This window comes from Blennius ocellaris (genome assembly GCF_963422515.1).
Source record: "Blennius ocellaris genome assembly, chromosome: 2".
Taxonomy (NCBI): Eukaryota; Metazoa; Chordata; class Actinopteri; order Blenniiformes; family Blenniidae; genus Blennius; species Blennius ocellaris.
Window position 1 is genome coordinate 21,302,614 of NC_137651.1, and position 16,825 is coordinate 21,319,438.

The window sequence follows — 16,825 nt, forward strand, 5'->3', positions numbered from 1 at the left end:
ATAATATAAAAAGTTATTTGATTTTGTGGGGGGGGGGGGACATAGAACATGAACCATCTGTGACTTTATGGAAGCTGTCTTCTAAAATCATTTTCAAATTCAAGTCACTTTTTCAGATTTTTAGCATTTTATTTATAAATCCTTTATAAGATCGAGGCTTTACATGATTATAAAGTCATGGTGGACTTTAAGTCGTTGTTTGTTTTGCTATTTTTTTTGCCGAGTCACAGTAGGGAATCTGGTACGAAACAGGCATAAACTGCTAAAATGGCTATAACAGATACAATGTCTAAATGGGTTTAACAAAACAAAGGTTTAAAAAAAAAGCTACAAAAAATGCCTAATTTGCTAAAAAAAAAAAAAAAAAAACCTTCGGGAGAGGGTGACACTAGATTTTACAGACACACGCGCACACACACACACACACACACACACACACACACACACACACACACACACACACACACACACACACACACACACACACAGTGACCCTCAGCCATGTGTTGGTGGCACGTCGCTTTGGCCACAATGGCTGTGTTCAAGTCTCTGCAAGACTTGAGCGGAGTGGGTGTAAGTGCGATGACGTGTGCGCACAAAAGGCCCCATTGACTCCCGTCTCCTGAGGAAGCCATGATTGTCCCAGACACACGCACGGCCGCTCACCCCACCGACACGTACATCGTGCCACTACATTACTCAATTAATCCAGCCAGAGTGCCTGCTCGCTGCGGGAAAACATTTATTGAGCAACCACGAGTGTGCATATTTCAAACTACTCTACGAAGCCTGGAGATTAGACTTAAACCTTACTTATGCAATTTGGGGGCTTGACCTCTTTGCCCCCGCCGGCTGTGTTTAATTGGTCTCTGCTTGCTAGTAGCTGGCTAATCAGGCTCCCCGGTGCAGAACAGCAAAATTATGGATGGTCTGTTCGTGGACTCCCAACACCTGACACGCCGATGTGTTTCAGTTCATTTATGTGTGTTTGGTTCATGTTGTGTTAGAAATGTTAGAAACACAAAATAATTTCATTTTTAAATAATTGAGAACTTTTATATCGTCCATTCGGCACTATTATTTCAGCCTAACCTCAAGTGAGAACACTTGTGCTGTCGTTTCAGAAAAGTTTCATGTAGCGGCAGAAATGCTGAAAACTATGCAGTTAGTGTGCCGGGCCACAAGTTGGTGCTGTTGTTATGCTTTTGTAATGAAACAACACACACGATACTACACGCTATAAACATTAACAATGGCAAGCAAACAGTATGGACATACAACAAAGTTTAGTTCTATTACGGGTTCTATTACGGGTGACTCTCAACTATAAAACAGCAGCAGCATTTTAGAAAATTTTTGTTTCCCCCTGTTTCCATAGCGACGACGTTGTCCTGTAAACGGATAGACCAAAACGCAACAAAAGTTGTGAGTTAATATATTCATATAGTGAATTCAGTTTTACCTTTGAACATTGTTTTTGAATAAGCACAGTTGCAGGAAATAGCTTGTCTTCACCCTCCGAGTGAGTGTAGAGCTTTGGAACAGCTTCAGTCCTGAGAAAGTCAGAAGTCCTGGATGAAATTCTTACCAGACAGTTTTGCTTTCGGTTGGCAGCAGACAGTGGAACTTCTAAGTTTCTGTGTATTTAAAACTGCTGTGCAAGTCTGAGACACCTGACCAGACCAGTGGTTTCCCCCAAAATATTTTCCTTGGAGATGCTCCACATTACCCCTACAAGGGCCGTGTACACAACATAACAGTGGCGCCGAATACTGCTGGGCACGCCCACTCTTACCAACATAAACAGAAACCTTAAAAAAAACCAAACAAACAACAACAACAACAAAAACAGGAGGTCTTAGATTTTGGGTACCAATGGTCTGCACCAAACAACAGCAGGAGAAGTAGTTTCCTCTCTTTGAATGCCTCCCTCCTCTCAGGATACAGTAAAGAAACCAAGTGTGAGGCCATTGATCAAGAAAGTGGATGATCACGGATGGTGCAGTTGAAACATCTGTTCCACCAAGGGGCAGTTTTGGTAATCTGTGTCGTCCTGGCTCTGTAACATGCAGAAACACAGCGGATCATGGAAAAGAGCCCACATCCCACAGGCAGAGAACTGCTGGTGAAATGTGTGATTTATTTATGAGTCTCAAAGGGAGACTTGAAGGATGACGCAATGGGAGGTGTGTGTGTGTGTGTGTGTGTGTGTGTGTGTGTGTGTGCGTGCGTGCATGCGTGTGTGTGTGTGTGTTTTCAGGCAGCCATGGGAACACTGTGGTGCTGCAGGGCAGCAAAATGAGCCTCGTCTTCATATGAATAATGAATGGAGAACTTCAGATTGTGTTTATGTGTCACTGCTTAAACAGTCTTGATAGAGTATCTGTTTGTATTTATTATTCTCCAAAATTTACAAATAAAAGTTGATGGCCTGAATAGTAGCGACTTTCTAGTTATTACTCTCCGGTGACCTCCAGTGACCTTCAAAAGACCCTCTGATCAAAAATCATGTGACGCCTGATAATGCTCAAAAGTGACGTTGAGTGTGTTTGCTGGTGTCCATCAGTTTCACACCACTGAAGACGTCTTATTTCAGTCCAGCGCCTGTTCTGCTTGAACAAGCTTGTGTATATGTTGGTCTTTAAAATGAGGTTTGGTCAGATTTTCTGATGAAATAACTTCACTATGAGCACAGGATGGAAGACGGTAGTGTCTACTTTTCCTCATAAAGTAAACTATCAACACAAACAGGTTATTTGTTACTCGTTGGCTATCCTCACTCTTGCACTCTCACTTTCACTACTGACAATGATTACAATTCATTATTTGATGAAACACTAAAAAAGGTACCAAAGAAGCTACAAATCCTTTGAATTGCAAGAATTGCACTTTTTCTTTTCTTTTCATTGAATTAACTTTAATTAGTGCAATTCTCAAAGAAATTTTCTGGATTGATGGTTGATAACACCTATGTTTAGAATGAGAACGGGTGATGATGCAATATTTGACATACACATACAATAAGGAGGATGAGAAAAAAAAAAGATTTAGAATAACTACTCAAATGATCCACTGTGAAAACAACTAAACTGGACTTGGACATGCCAGAAAGCATTAACAATGCAGAGTTATACTGAAGCCTGTTGAGTTGTTTACAATGATCTAACCATGTCTCTGCTGTTTTGTCCGCTGTTTGTGTGTCTCCTCTCGTCCCCTCCCTGCTCTCACGACTCGTCTCTCTGTCTTCCTGGTTTACCTTCATGCGTGTCTGATGCTGACTGTGATTGACACTGATGGATGAAGTGTTCATTGACACTGTCGGATGGAGGGTTTGCAGGGAGGAGAAGTTGCTGTGTCACAATGGTTTCATTCAGACTAAAAATCCTTTCGGTTTCAGAATGAGCGAAGGGTCTCTTCCAGCCAGCCAGCCAAACCTCAGGATTATTACAGGAGCATCATTTCAAAACTAAACTATTGCAGTTAAATCCAGATGCATGACTTTTACTTTCCAGCAGTCCTGATTGTGGCTCTGTGTTCAGTTTCAGAGGCGGAGTGATTCGCTTTAAAAGAAAAGGACGAGCCCCCTCCCCCCGACACCTTCTCCTCACTGCTCCACCAGGATGAAGCTGAAGGAGGACCTGAACCCGATGCTGCTGCTCCTCTTCCACCTCATGGTGTGGATCTACGCCGTCATCAGCTTCCTGCCTTCTTACCTCCTCTGCTGGATCTTCCAGCCCGGCGACGGCTTCTACGGCTCAGAGGAGGAGCGAGCCAAGAGGGCGAAGGCCATATCGGCTTCTGGACGTCCAGAGGGACCATACCGAGCCGTGAGCGCGGCCAAGAGGCTGGTCACGTCGCTGCACCCGGGAGCAGACACGCTGGACAAGATGTTTGAGTACGGCGTCACCAGGTTCCCCCACAGAGACTGCCTCGGCACGAGGGAGGTGATCAGCGAGGAGGACGAGCGGCAGGGCAACGGGAAAGTCTTCAAGAAGGTAAATAAACGATGTGACGGGGATAGACATCGTCTGAATGCTGCGATGTACAATAGCAATACGCAGAATGTATTATTTGATACTATAATTAAACAGGGATTAAATGCACCTCCGTGTAAATTGGTTTAAATGCAACTTTTTCAAAATGCCCCGTTGCTGTGTAGACTGCAGAAACGCTACTACTGCGTATGACCACCACAGCTGTAGGAAATAGTTCTTCTCGATGGACACTAACAATGTTTGCTTCCAGACTGTCTTGAGTCCCGGGTTCATATTCTCCTGGAACTAGTTTTATAGTTTTACAGTCAGGCAACAGCAATTCAACTTTGTCGTCTGTCCATACGAATTTCTGTGTACTCGCTATCGTTTATTTTTCACTCGGAAACAACCCACAGCAACACGGTTTTCAGGGTTCCTGTTATCGTTTTCTAAATGTCGCTGAGTAAACGTGAATCTTTTTAAAAATACAAAAATAATAAAACGATACTTTTCTCATTTGAAACGTTGTGTCAACCAGACCTTTACTGGTCGCTTGTCTTTAATAGCAGCCTTCACCATGGTGTGTGAAGGATGATGACAAATGACCTTTTAGTCTGCTGAAGTGATGAAACTTCGCTGTAAAAGTGCAGCGAGATAAGAAGTGATTTTTTTTTTTTTTTTCCAATTTTGTCGGAGGTTTTTTTTGTCTTTCATAATGGGGATTTTCTTTCAGTTTGCAACAGGTCTATAGTAGATTGCAGGCAGGCCAGTCAGTGAACTTGGGTAGGTGTATACTTCTTTTCCCAGCTGGTAGCAACAGGTGGGAATGTTGCTGAGGTGCAGTGACATGATGAAGGAGAGGGGAGGGATCATGGTGAGGGGTGTCTTCCAGAGCAACAGCAGGGCAGACTGTGACATTTCAAATCTATCTTGCTGAAAGACGATGTAGTCTTCCAGAATACATCTTCTCGACAGCATACACTATGTCCCTCCAGAGCAGAGATGGGAACTACTTTGCCACACCCCTGCTTGGTTTTTATGTATCCACGTACAGTAACTTCTTATCAAGATACTGCAGAGATTCATGAGGACAATTTGGATAAATTATAGCGGGATGACATTTGAACCATGCAGGAACATTCAGTCTCTCCAAAAATGTATTTATTCCTTTGTCACAGTTGACAGGATTTAACATGGTTACTTTTCATAACTGTAGCGCCACAATACCAGATCTGGAAATCAGATAACAAACGTCATTACAGTGTCCCCAAGAAGCACATTGGTATAACCACAAAGATTTTTCTACAATTCTTCAGTCATAAAATGCATCTAAATTCAGGCTTTCTCGTCGTGCTACCATGTTACTGATTGACCATTTAAACTAAGTCATTTTAGTCTGTTTTTATTGTTTCTTTTCTAACGTTGCACAGGTTTTCCACATCTTTCATTTGATTCTCTCCCTCTCTTTTTGAAACTGAAATGAAACTGTCAGTGTATTTTTGGAATCTAATACAATAATTGAGCTAACTATCAACATTTAATACATTGTTTTATCGATCAGTTGAGTATGGAATAATGTCATACTCAACTGCATGAACACTTTTATAATGTCTTAATGTTAAAAAATAGGGAAGAGAAAGAGGACATCAACTAATATCACTATCAATAATAAATATAATTTTAAGTGTTTTTATTTCTATTCCTTGATATTGCCTATATAGCTCAAATAATAAAGTTTGTGAATGTGAATAACTGATATTGGAATTATAAGACAGTTTGGATGGACTCAGACAATAAAAAAAAATGTTTTAACCAGTCTGAAGAGCTCCATCTACTGTTAGCTTGGTAAAATAAAGAGAAGTTCTAAGTAATCAGGTTTATTCTTTATTGGCACAGCTTTGAAATCTTTTGCAATCTTTGGGATCAGCTGTGTAATCTGCGGAGGCCTTTATACACTTCCACTAGTGAGTGCCATTATTGTGAGTTATTTTCAACTTCAGGTCAGAGGATGTGGAAACTGCACAAATCCCAGCAGCACCAGTGTGAGGACGAAAACACGTCACCCGGTGCACTTAATGTAGGTCAACTTAGAAGGATCCAAGTAAAGTTTACTTTAAATAAACTTGATTTTTTTTTTTTTTTTTTTTTTTTGAGGGGTCTTTTCTTGAAGGTAGAGTTTTCAGAGTCCTCTTTATCAACTTGAACCATTAAAAAATCCAAAGTAACTCAAAAAATATAACACAAAGACTACTTTTCCTGAGATAAATCTTTGGAAATGAGGTTATCTTGAGTGCACGGTGCCTGCATAGTCCAGGATCATTAGCATTTACTTCTGATTTACCCACTAAAGCCACCAGCCTGATCCTTTTAATCCATTTAAACTGCATTGTTGTAACACTCATTGCCGCAAGAGTGCATAGCTTAGGTGTTTAGCCCCTGGTATTGTTTCAAGTATGTACTAAACAGTGCTGTGTGGTTGTAGTGACTGTGTTTTGTGTGCACTGCTCTTTGTTAACCATTAGGAGTCGGTATAACCTCACTGATGCTCCTGCAGGCCCCTCCACAGTCCCTTGATGTGTGAGTGTAAACAGCATGATGAGAAATCGATGAGCATGAGAGAGGATGTAGATCTGTGGTTAGTTTATTTGAGATGGTGTCATGACTCATAACACCCATTCATTTTTTTTAAAAAGAAAAGAACAAAATCCCCCACTGGTTGTTCTCGCGCCGCCCCTGCAGGTGGTTCTCGGAGAGTATCGCTGGCTGTCCTATGAGGAGACCCTGACAGCGGCGACCCGCCTGGGCAGCGGCCTGGCATCGCTGGGGCAGCAGCCAAAATCCAACATAGCCATCTTCTGTGAGACTCGAGCCGAGTGGCTGATAGCCGCTCAGGCGTGCTTCAAATACAACTTCCCATGTAAGTATGCACAACGTGTTCAACCTGATGTTGAATCACAGGACAAAGGTGGCGATTCAAAACTTCCATGGAAACGGGAGGTAGTGCAAATATTACATCACCTACTTTGAGTAAATTCAAATCAAGGAACGCAATCAGCTGAGCTAAAGCTGCCTCTTCTCTTTTTCAAGCATCATAATTTACCAGATTTTGAAGAAGACTGAGTAACGGAGCAGAGCTGAGCTCATTGACACACATGGCTTATTTGCAGTGTTTAATAAATTACTGACAGTTACTAATTGCATTCGTATGACATTGTTGTATTCATGTGAGTCATGTGCATTTTTAGTCATGGACATTTTTTTTTTCAATTATTATTATTTCAAGCACATTACTTGATAACATATTACTTAAAACAATGCCAACAGGCAATCGATGGCTGAACCATGTTTTTGAGATTTGACAAACAAATTAAACTGTCATATTTTGTATTTACACATACGGTAAGGAAGATGATTCTAACTAATTCATGCATGATTTAAGTCATGCCACATGTGTGTGTTTTGATTTTTGAAGGTGAATAAATGTAACCTCTGTCTGGCACACTGAACGGTTCAATATTTTACAGATAACCGTTGCATCCTGTGTTCACACCGAAATGGCAGAAACACTGAATATGATGCAGTGCCACAAGTTGGCACTGTAGGTTCTTTTTGTAATACACTACACAAAGGGACACTGAAAACGCAATAAAAGTTTTCAGTTTTTACTTGAAAACATCATGTAAACGGGGCCTCGGGGTAGTATGTTCACTGTTAGAAGATTTATGCCCCAACAAAGAAACTGCCCTCTCTCTGGTCTACGTATCATTTTCCTTCTGTTTGTTTATTTATGGGTTAAAACAAATCTCTCCTTATTAATAGTGATGAAAACGACTTAAGCAGCAGAGCAAACCAAACCTATCAAACGAAAGTATTATATAATCCAAAGTACTGAACAGCTGTTACTGCTGCTCTTATAGCAAATACCAGTAGTTGTTAGTGAGTTAGGGCTCACAATACAACCATAAGTCAATACATTGCTCCTGAAGATCACAAACGCCAAACAGTGTGCACATGCATGTGGAAAAGTCACAAGCAGCTGAGTCAGAATTAGGTCACTTTGTCCCTTATGTTTTGTTGTTACATAAGTGTCCCATTTCTTCTCCTCCAGTTCTTTCTCCTCATTTCTGTGATGGAAACACACTCAAACTCTCACATGAGAGGATATTCTTGTTTGACATGACATGCTGAGACAATGGCTGACTAAAAGGCTTCTTGTGTCATCCTAAATGGTTGGTTCAGGTTTGTATTTTCTTGTTTTTTTTGGGATGGTATGAATGCAAGGCAGGATGAGAACGGAGCTGCGATAACTGCCTATAGTGTTTTGGGTCAGAGCCACGATAACAAAAAAACCCCATCAATAAAGATCTGTAGCCGTTTTAAGTTTTTTAGCTGATCTTTTTATTTTTAAATAGGCTATTTTAGCCATGTCAGGTATTTTACTTTTTAATTTTTGTGAAAACTCACTGCTGTTTTCAATTCACTTCCTGATGCTATTTTCATATTCTAGTAAAATAGCATTGAAACCAAACTGTGAAGGTGAATTTGTGAACACATGCATGCTAAAAATGGCAACAACAAAAAAAAATTATACAAAATGAGAAGCAACAAACTTTCACCGATACTAGACTGAGTGGATTTCACAATTTCACCACTTTACCCCAAAATAATGCAAAATTGAGTTATGCGTTGCGTTTAATTGTATTTTTAAATCTTTTAAAAGAAAATGTACACTGAATGAAGTCAATTATTTCGATAAAAGTCTCATATTCAGGTTCTTGTTAAAATATAATGATTAATGGTATTTTATAATAGTAATTCTTCTCCTTCACACTCAAAGGAAACATTTTAGAACGTATTCATGTCACTGATCTGGCCCTCGAGGTCTGTATGTCAGTCCTGACCTAAAATGAGGTGGCCCCACTTGACTTTATTTACCTCAAACATTGTCGATGCAATTGTTACAACATTTTTCAATCTGTCGTTTTTATTCCAATTTCAGTCTTTTTGTTGACTCTGTCCCAACTTTTTTTGAGATGTGTAGCTGTCACTGATTCCAAAAAGAGTGAATATTTCTGATGAACTGCTAAAATTGTCAAAATAAGGATTTATTGTTTAAAAGGAATTGTGGGAATTTGTGAGTTTGACGGGTCAGCAGGATATTGCTTCCTTTCTTTACAATTGATGGTCATGTTTCAGATTTTTATTGTTGCAGCTTTTTATTGACCTGTCGCTCATTTATTCTTTTTCGTAAAACATTCAATACCAGTCCAGTAAATCTGCATCCCAAAAGGATACTTCATGCGGTCTGCGTGGTTCAGTGTAGACTCTAATAAACTTTTAGAAAACAGTGTGAGCCAAGAACTCATCTTCCTAATCTCTACAACTACCCCCTGCAAACACAAACAGCAGCAGTGGAAAAGAGCCGGCGGGGTATTTCTTTGTGGGGGGGGGGGGGGGGGGGGGGGGGGGTGCAAGAGAGAGCAATGGGGAAGAAACAAGAGGGGAGGAAAGAAAGCAAGGCGAGCGAGGGGGGGGATGGCGTCAGAAGAGGGGTGAGAGGGTCTACGTGAGCATCTGATGTTGACAGAGGCATGGCGGAGTCAGCCAAATGATCCCCGTGAACTCAAACACTCGGTGCTAGCGTGTTAGCGTGTCCACCGCTCGTGTGATTATCAGTTATAGCTGGAAGGCCGAGCGCCCTCCCAGATCCCGATGGCGTGTTCATGTGAAGCCAAAACCTCTCGCAGAGTTTTTCCATACGCCACATTTCTGAAAGCAGGGGTCCAATCCGGTGTTTAGATCTCAGGCTGGGGGTGTCACGGCCCTCGTCCACACACACTTGAAGATTCACAGCTCCATGACGCAGGAGGGTGACGTCTCCAGGCCCAGTATGTGTGTGTGTGTGTGTGTGTGTGTGTGTGTCAGAGCAGGGTTATAGAGTGTTACTGTCTTATGCTACTTCCTCCTGTCACCTCTTCTTCCTTTCCTGTTTTGTCACAGATGCTTTAGTTTGACCTGACACACACACACACACACACACACACACACACACACACACACACACACACACACACACACACACACACACACACACACACACACACACACACACACACACACACACACACACACACACACACACACAAATAGGGTTTCAGAATGTGGAGTGTCAGTTGTGGTTTTCCTTGTGATCCAACAGAGGGCGCTGTAATGGTTCACTATCATGGATACCGACTGACAGATTTTGAAACAAACATACTTTTAATGTTTTTCAATAGAAAAACAATAGAGGATTATAGTGAAGACAGAGTCCTTTAAACTGTTCAAGAAGATGTTTTAATTTTGGGGGGAAAACTAATAAAAATAGAATGTTATAAGTGGCCTCGGAAGTTTCAGCAGGTTTCCTGTTGGATGGTGTGCCAATGACTTTAAACTACATGTTTGGGTAGTTTAAACTAAACCAATGACTTGAAACTACATGTTGGGGTAGTTTAAAATACAACCAATGACTTTAAACTACATGTTGGGGTAGTTTAAACTACAACCAATGACTTTAAACTACACATTGAGGTAGTTTACAATCATTGGTCTGGCTTAAAGTCACTGAGTGTAACTTACATTACTGGGTGTAGCCTAAACTACCCCAAGGTGTAGTTTAAACTACACTTTGTGGATGAATGGGAAACTTCAAGACATGTCGGTTTTATGTTTTGTCTAATGTGTTTGTTTTTGTTTTGTTTTTGAACTTTAAACTCTTCTAATACTCAAATAATTCCAGTTATGATGAACTGTAATTGCTACTTACTTAATTATGTTTTGGTTGGAAGATAAGCAAGTAAAATTTCTTTGCATTGATACGTATACTTTGTTTTTGTTATTTATCTTCATCTGAGCTGTGTAGTTTGGGAAAAGTTGCTGTAGCGTTATCAGTCTTCAACATGCATTTAAAATGCTGAAAAAACCCATCTATCTATCATTAACATCTAGCTAACATTATTATAATTATTTCCTCATTAAAGCTTGGGAGATTCAAAACAGTCCTGAGCGGAAATGTGCATACAGCCGCACATTCCAGCTCTCCGTCAGACATTTAAACTCAGTCATAACACCAAACCGCCTCCCACATATCCCCAGCAGAGCTTCTCAGGCAGTGAGAGCTTGAATCCCTCCGGCTCCGGGGCCACTGGAGGTGCTCATAATATCATGTGTGTGGAGAGGAACCAGCTCAGAGCGTCTGAGCAGCGTAGACAGAGCGCACGTACAACTGTGCTACTGTATGCAAACAAAGAGGCAAAGGTTCAAGGAAAACTCAGTGTTGGCGCTGGGCTCGTCCCACATTCTGATATTTACTTTATCTGTGTCAAGAAAAGCAGTTGACTCATCACCAAGTTTTTAAAAATGCTAACATTCAGTTGAACCAATAAACTCAAATAACATTTTGTCTCATATATGGCCACTTGTGCTGTTTTTAATTATATACTGTTAAAGTAAAGTACTGTCTCGCATTCATCAGGACTTTAAGGCCCTATTTATGTGACAAAGTTTCAAAGTAAAATTCCAATTTTTGTTGTCAATGAAACTTTGGCATTTATACATTTTCAAAACGAAGACCATTTACACACTGAAAATGATCATGCCAGGTCACAAGCTTGCACTGTTTGTTATTTTTGTAATGAAAACAAATACAAATACATTAACATGAGCAACTTCATGTACATAGACATTCGTGTGGACAGTCGAGAAAAATGGATTCTTGTGACGGTGGTTCTCAACAATAAAACCACCAAGTCCCTGGAGAATGTGGACGGAGTCATGACACTTATAAATCCTGCACATTAATGTGCAGGACCTGAGTTTTACTCCTTGTTGCATAAAAACTGTATGGTACAAGATACAGTGACTCACTACGGTGACCTGTGTTAAAAAGCAGCAGTGAATAGACACTATAGCAGGTTTGTTTGATGTTAACTTCAGATAAACCAGTCAGATTGTTATCGTCTATTCTCTCTCACAGCCAGGTGCACTTACATGTTGGCACGTTTTCAAAATCTTTTTAAGTCAAGGCATTCCATTAAAGAAAATTCAACGACACAAGTTAAAGTTGCAGCATAGATGCGAAGTAATGAAACGTACAGGTTGAGGTACTGACCTTCCCTTCGGGATGCATTCAAAAATAAATAAAGAGGTCGGCGCTTTATCCTCTGCTGGAGTCGCACATTGAGATCCTGCTGAGATGGACGCTGCGAGTATTTATTTGACTCAAATGAGGAATTTCTAGAAACAAGTGGAAAGAACAAAGACAAATTCGGAGAGACGTGCAGAGAACAACTTATGGAGAGCCACTATAGGTACAAAGTACTTTAATGGCACTGAATTCAAACTTGGTTTCAATTGGCCTGTAGTGCAATGACTATACATAGTCTAAATAAAACTGCAGTGCATTCGCAATGTCTTATAGCATCTTTAGGACCAGCATGCCAATAAGAGCACACATGGCAATATATATATATATATATATATATATATATATATATATATATATATATATATATATATATATATATATATATATATATATACACATACACATACACACACACACACACACACACAATTTCTTTTTTTTTTACAAATTGGATATGAACATGTTATTTGCTTCAAAATTGAAACGAGCCAGTACATTATGAGCCTGGTTTACGAAGACCCTGTACAAAACCAAATGACATGATGACCCACACAGAATGTGCTTTTAGTTTGCGTGCATTAAGGGGAACCAAGATTAACACCATGAGTGACAACATGTGCAAACAGGAGTATTCAAATGATGGTTTTGCATGCATTTATTGCACAAAATGAGATATCATGGAACCAGGTGTCCTGTTGTATAAAGTCATTCAAAAATGGCACAGATATGGCAAATAAGTCTGAAAACAACTGACACAGATAGAAAATGTCTGTAGAGCCAGCTGACAAAACATCTCTCATCACAATCATGGTGGTCTTTTTGCTAAAGATATCGCCAATTCAGTAATGTTCAAAACAGGCAGAATCAAGTAAAACCCAAATACTTTTAATTATAAATCATATTGTACATTCTTCTATTAACATAAACTACATTTCAGTGATTGTTTCGTTAATAGTTCAGCTTCTGCATTTGCACTGCAGTGGATCATCCCCTCACTACTTCACTGGCAGAACGATTGAAGCAGTAATGATGCAGTTATATTTCAGCTGTTTCTCATTGCACAAATTGTCTCATCAGTGTTTGTTTGTGTGTGTGTGTGTGCGTGTGTGCGCGTGCGTGCGTGTGTGTGCGTGTGTGTTACAGTGGTCACCCTGTACTCCACTCTGGGAGGTCCGGCTGTAGCTCACGGCCTGAATGAAACTGAGGTCACACACATCATCACCAGCAGAGAGCTCCTGGAGACCAGACTCAAGGTTAGAGCCACGCAAGTGACACAAACACAGTAATGGCTGCAAGGAATGCTGCAAATTTAATAACCTTTAATAAGAGTTAGCGTTGTATGTGTATCATATTACAGTAGGGAGTTAGAATAAATATTAGTGAACTATACTAGAGATGTGCTAATCGGATATTTTCCTATCCAATTTTTTTTTGGGGTGATCCCAATATCTTTTTGATCGTACACTTATATTTCTCTTGCATATTGTACTTCTTATTTGTTTATTCCTGAATTGTTGATCATCTCCTGGATGTCTTCGTACACATGTCCTGCCGTATGAGACCTGTGAAACTGCTGCGTGTGAAGCACCGCTGGAATTAATCCAGTGTGCAGTGAGGCTCAGCAGAGAACAAATATCTCAGTTCCACGCAGCAGTGTAGTCAAGGGTAGGAAAAATAAGGGTGTGTAAGGGTGTGTACAGCGTCCAGCCGCTTATTTTTCAGTCAGCATTGTGTGCACCCACTTCTAAATCCACCACTCAGCAGTATGTTGAAGCCAGATTGCCTATTTTTTCACCCGAGGACGATAAAGCTTTGACCCACCCTATACTTTGCCTCGAGTAGTTGCTGTCTTCATTGATTTGATGGGTTAATGTTTACTGTGTGTAAACTGACCACCATGCACCAACTCATCAGCGTGAGTTGGTGCATGGTGGTCAGTTTACAGCAGCTGTTGTTATAAGAAAAAAATGTCCAAACATGAACCTTGATCCAATCAGAATATCCCCAATAATAACTATATCACTTGTTTCTAATATGACCAACATTAAAGAGTTCTCTACGTCACTAGCCTGTGGAAAGAGTGCAAAGAGTCAACTCGGGAGAACGAGTGCAGTGTGTCAGTACAGAAAAAAAAAGAGCCACTCGGACAGATTAAATCCTCAAAGACAAATGACGCTCTGGAGTTTCATCTTCCCCCATTTTATCAAAGTGACATAAACAAAAAGCTCCTCTGCTCACTCTCACATGTCCTCCTCTGCTTTTCATCTCATGTGAGTGTAAACACAACCTGTGAATGTTTGGCGTGTGTGTGTGTGTGTGTGTGTGTGTGTGTGTGTGTGTGTGTGTGTGTGTGTGTGTGTGTGTGTGTGTGTGTGTGTGTGTGTGTGTGTGTGTGTGTGTGTGTGTGTGTGTGTGTGTGTGTGTGTGTGTGTGTGTGCCCGTGTTCATCAGGCCATCCTGGTGGAGGTTCCCAGGCTGCAGCACATCATCGTAGTGGACGATACACCCACCAAGCGGCCCGGCTTTCCACCAGGCATCAGAGTTCACAATATGAAGGCTGTTCAGATGCTGGGAGCCCGGCCGGAGAACAGTGAGTTCTGCGAACTACTTATACAGTAGAACCTGTAAGAGCGGACACCCTGTACTGGGCAAACACGTCACTGTGCACGGAGACAATTTAACTGTTAACTCGTCTTTAATGAGCGGACATGTTTTCCTGGCAAATTTCAAGCTGAGCGACACTGAAACGGACAAAATACTTGGGCTGGACCCGATTATTAGAATATTCAGACGTTGTGGTGTCAGGAAGTTAGGTTTGAGATCTGAATAATCACCGCTTCCCCACAGCACGGTGCTGCTCTGTAAAGATCCTCTCCATTAGCCTAATTTTTGTTGTTGTTTTTTTAAAAATTTGTTTTGCTTTTGTTTAGCTTTTTTGCTATAACCACTGTAATAAAATGTTTCTCTGTTAGATTTAATACATTAATGATCTACCTTACTAAAGAAACCCAGATTGAATAGAATCAAAACTCTCCTTGTTTGAGCAGCAGATAAGATGTTAGAGGGGCTGGATGTCGGGTGGACGGGGCGGGTTGGTTGTAGTCCCATTAGGTCATGTGAATGAGGAAGTGCTAACATCTGTATCAGATTAGGGTCAATGTTGTGAACACGGAGGAGCGGGAAAACCCGCCTTTGCATTGAGGCCCCCCTCGAACCCCCCGACCCGGAACATGACGAGCTGGTAGTGTCAGGAGCAGATAAAGGAGAGAAGGAAGCGGGCTAAGGAAGGGAGGCGGTGGAGCTCTGGGAGGCAGTGGAGGCTCGTGTTTACACACAGCGGCATTAACGTCACATGACATCAAGTCTCAGAGCACAAACTCCATCCAACATGGCTGTCGTCTGAGGAAGAGATGGACTTCACTCTGCCTTCATCTCGGATGAGTTTGAATGTCTTCGCTCCACATGACACTCTATCTAAAGCGATCCCTCACGTGCCCTCTGGTTGTGTTTCTTTCTGAAACTTTGAGGCAGATTTGGATTTATTCAAACAGTGGGAGAGGAAGCTCGAGGAAGGATTTCATTACTCTGAGCTCTGCAGTTTCTCCTGCTTTGATTAGATGTTGGGATTGTGACCCTCATCTAATAGAGGGCAGAATCCAAACAGAAATATGAATCATATGGGAAGAGTGAAGCTCTGCATTGGCTCGCTCATCTGCTCAGTAAAGTGAATAGTAATAAAAAAAAGGAAAACTTGAGTGATTACCTATTTAAAATTTCACAAATGAAAAGAGCTGTCACAAGTACATTAACATCAACCTGAGCAAATGAAGTGCAACATTATATTCCCAGAACATCGTTAAAGACTGGGCCATTTAATGATTGTGGTGCAAGTGACTGTAGCTGTGGGATTTCGAAACATGCGATGATGTTGAGTACTGTGATCATTTGGGATTAATACAAACGTGTCTTGATCCCATTTATTGAGTACATTAACATCAATAAATGACGTGAGTTATATATCTGTGATTATCTTTACTGGTGAGCGCCGCCAGCAAGTCAAGCTAATCCAGTTATCATCGGATGGCTCGTAAAGATTATAGAGATGGTGCAGGGCCAGGCCTCAATTTAAGTGGCTTTAGTGGTTTAAAAAGAGCAAGAAAAGCAAAATGTAGACTCAAGTCTCCAGTCAGAAGATTTACCAGCATTGCAGAATTTAACTCAGGGTCGCTGCACTTTTTAAAAAACAACAATCTGAGTAATCTGACATCTTAAGCAGTGTACATCTTTATCAGGTTTCAACTACAGAAACACAGTTTCATGAATTAGATCTAGATTTCAGCCAAACACGGGCCACATGCAGGTCTTGACTTCATAGTTAGCTTCACACAAGTCAATTTCCAAACAAGAAATACTCATTTTCCAGGGTAAAAGTAGGAAGATTTTATGCACATTTTATTTGCTATCGATAAGATATTCATCCAAAATACAGATTGACTGAGGTGATTTTAATGTAATAATGTGAAATGCATGCATGTTGCTTTAAATTAGGCATGTAGAATAAGTTAATTAAATAAAATAAGTTTTATTAAAATAGTGTCCCTCAGTACAATCAAAGCGACACATTTTGATTTCTGACGAAAAACAAAAACCACACATTTAAAGCGGG

At 40.8% G+C, this 16,825-nt stretch overlaps 1 protein-coding gene across 1 annotated transcript in view; it reads left to right on the forward strand.

Annotated features, from left to right (window-relative positions):
- Nucleotides 1-16,825, forward strand: part of acsl3a (acyl-CoA synthetase long chain family member 3a) — a 32,327-nt gene that overhangs the window by 2,276 nt on the left and 13,226 nt on the right. The window contains exons 2-5 of the mRNA XM_080506727.1: nt 3,540-3,995; nt 6,714-6,891; nt 13,303-13,412; nt 14,611-14,749. Coding sequence (XP_080362853.1) covers nt 3,621-3,995; nt 6,714-6,891; nt 13,303-13,412; nt 14,611-14,749 — 802 coding nt within the window. The 5' untranslated portion in view covers nt 3,540-3,620. The remainder of the gene's footprint in view (nt 1-3,539; nt 3,996-6,713; nt 6,892-13,302; nt 13,413-14,610; nt 14,750-16,825) is intronic.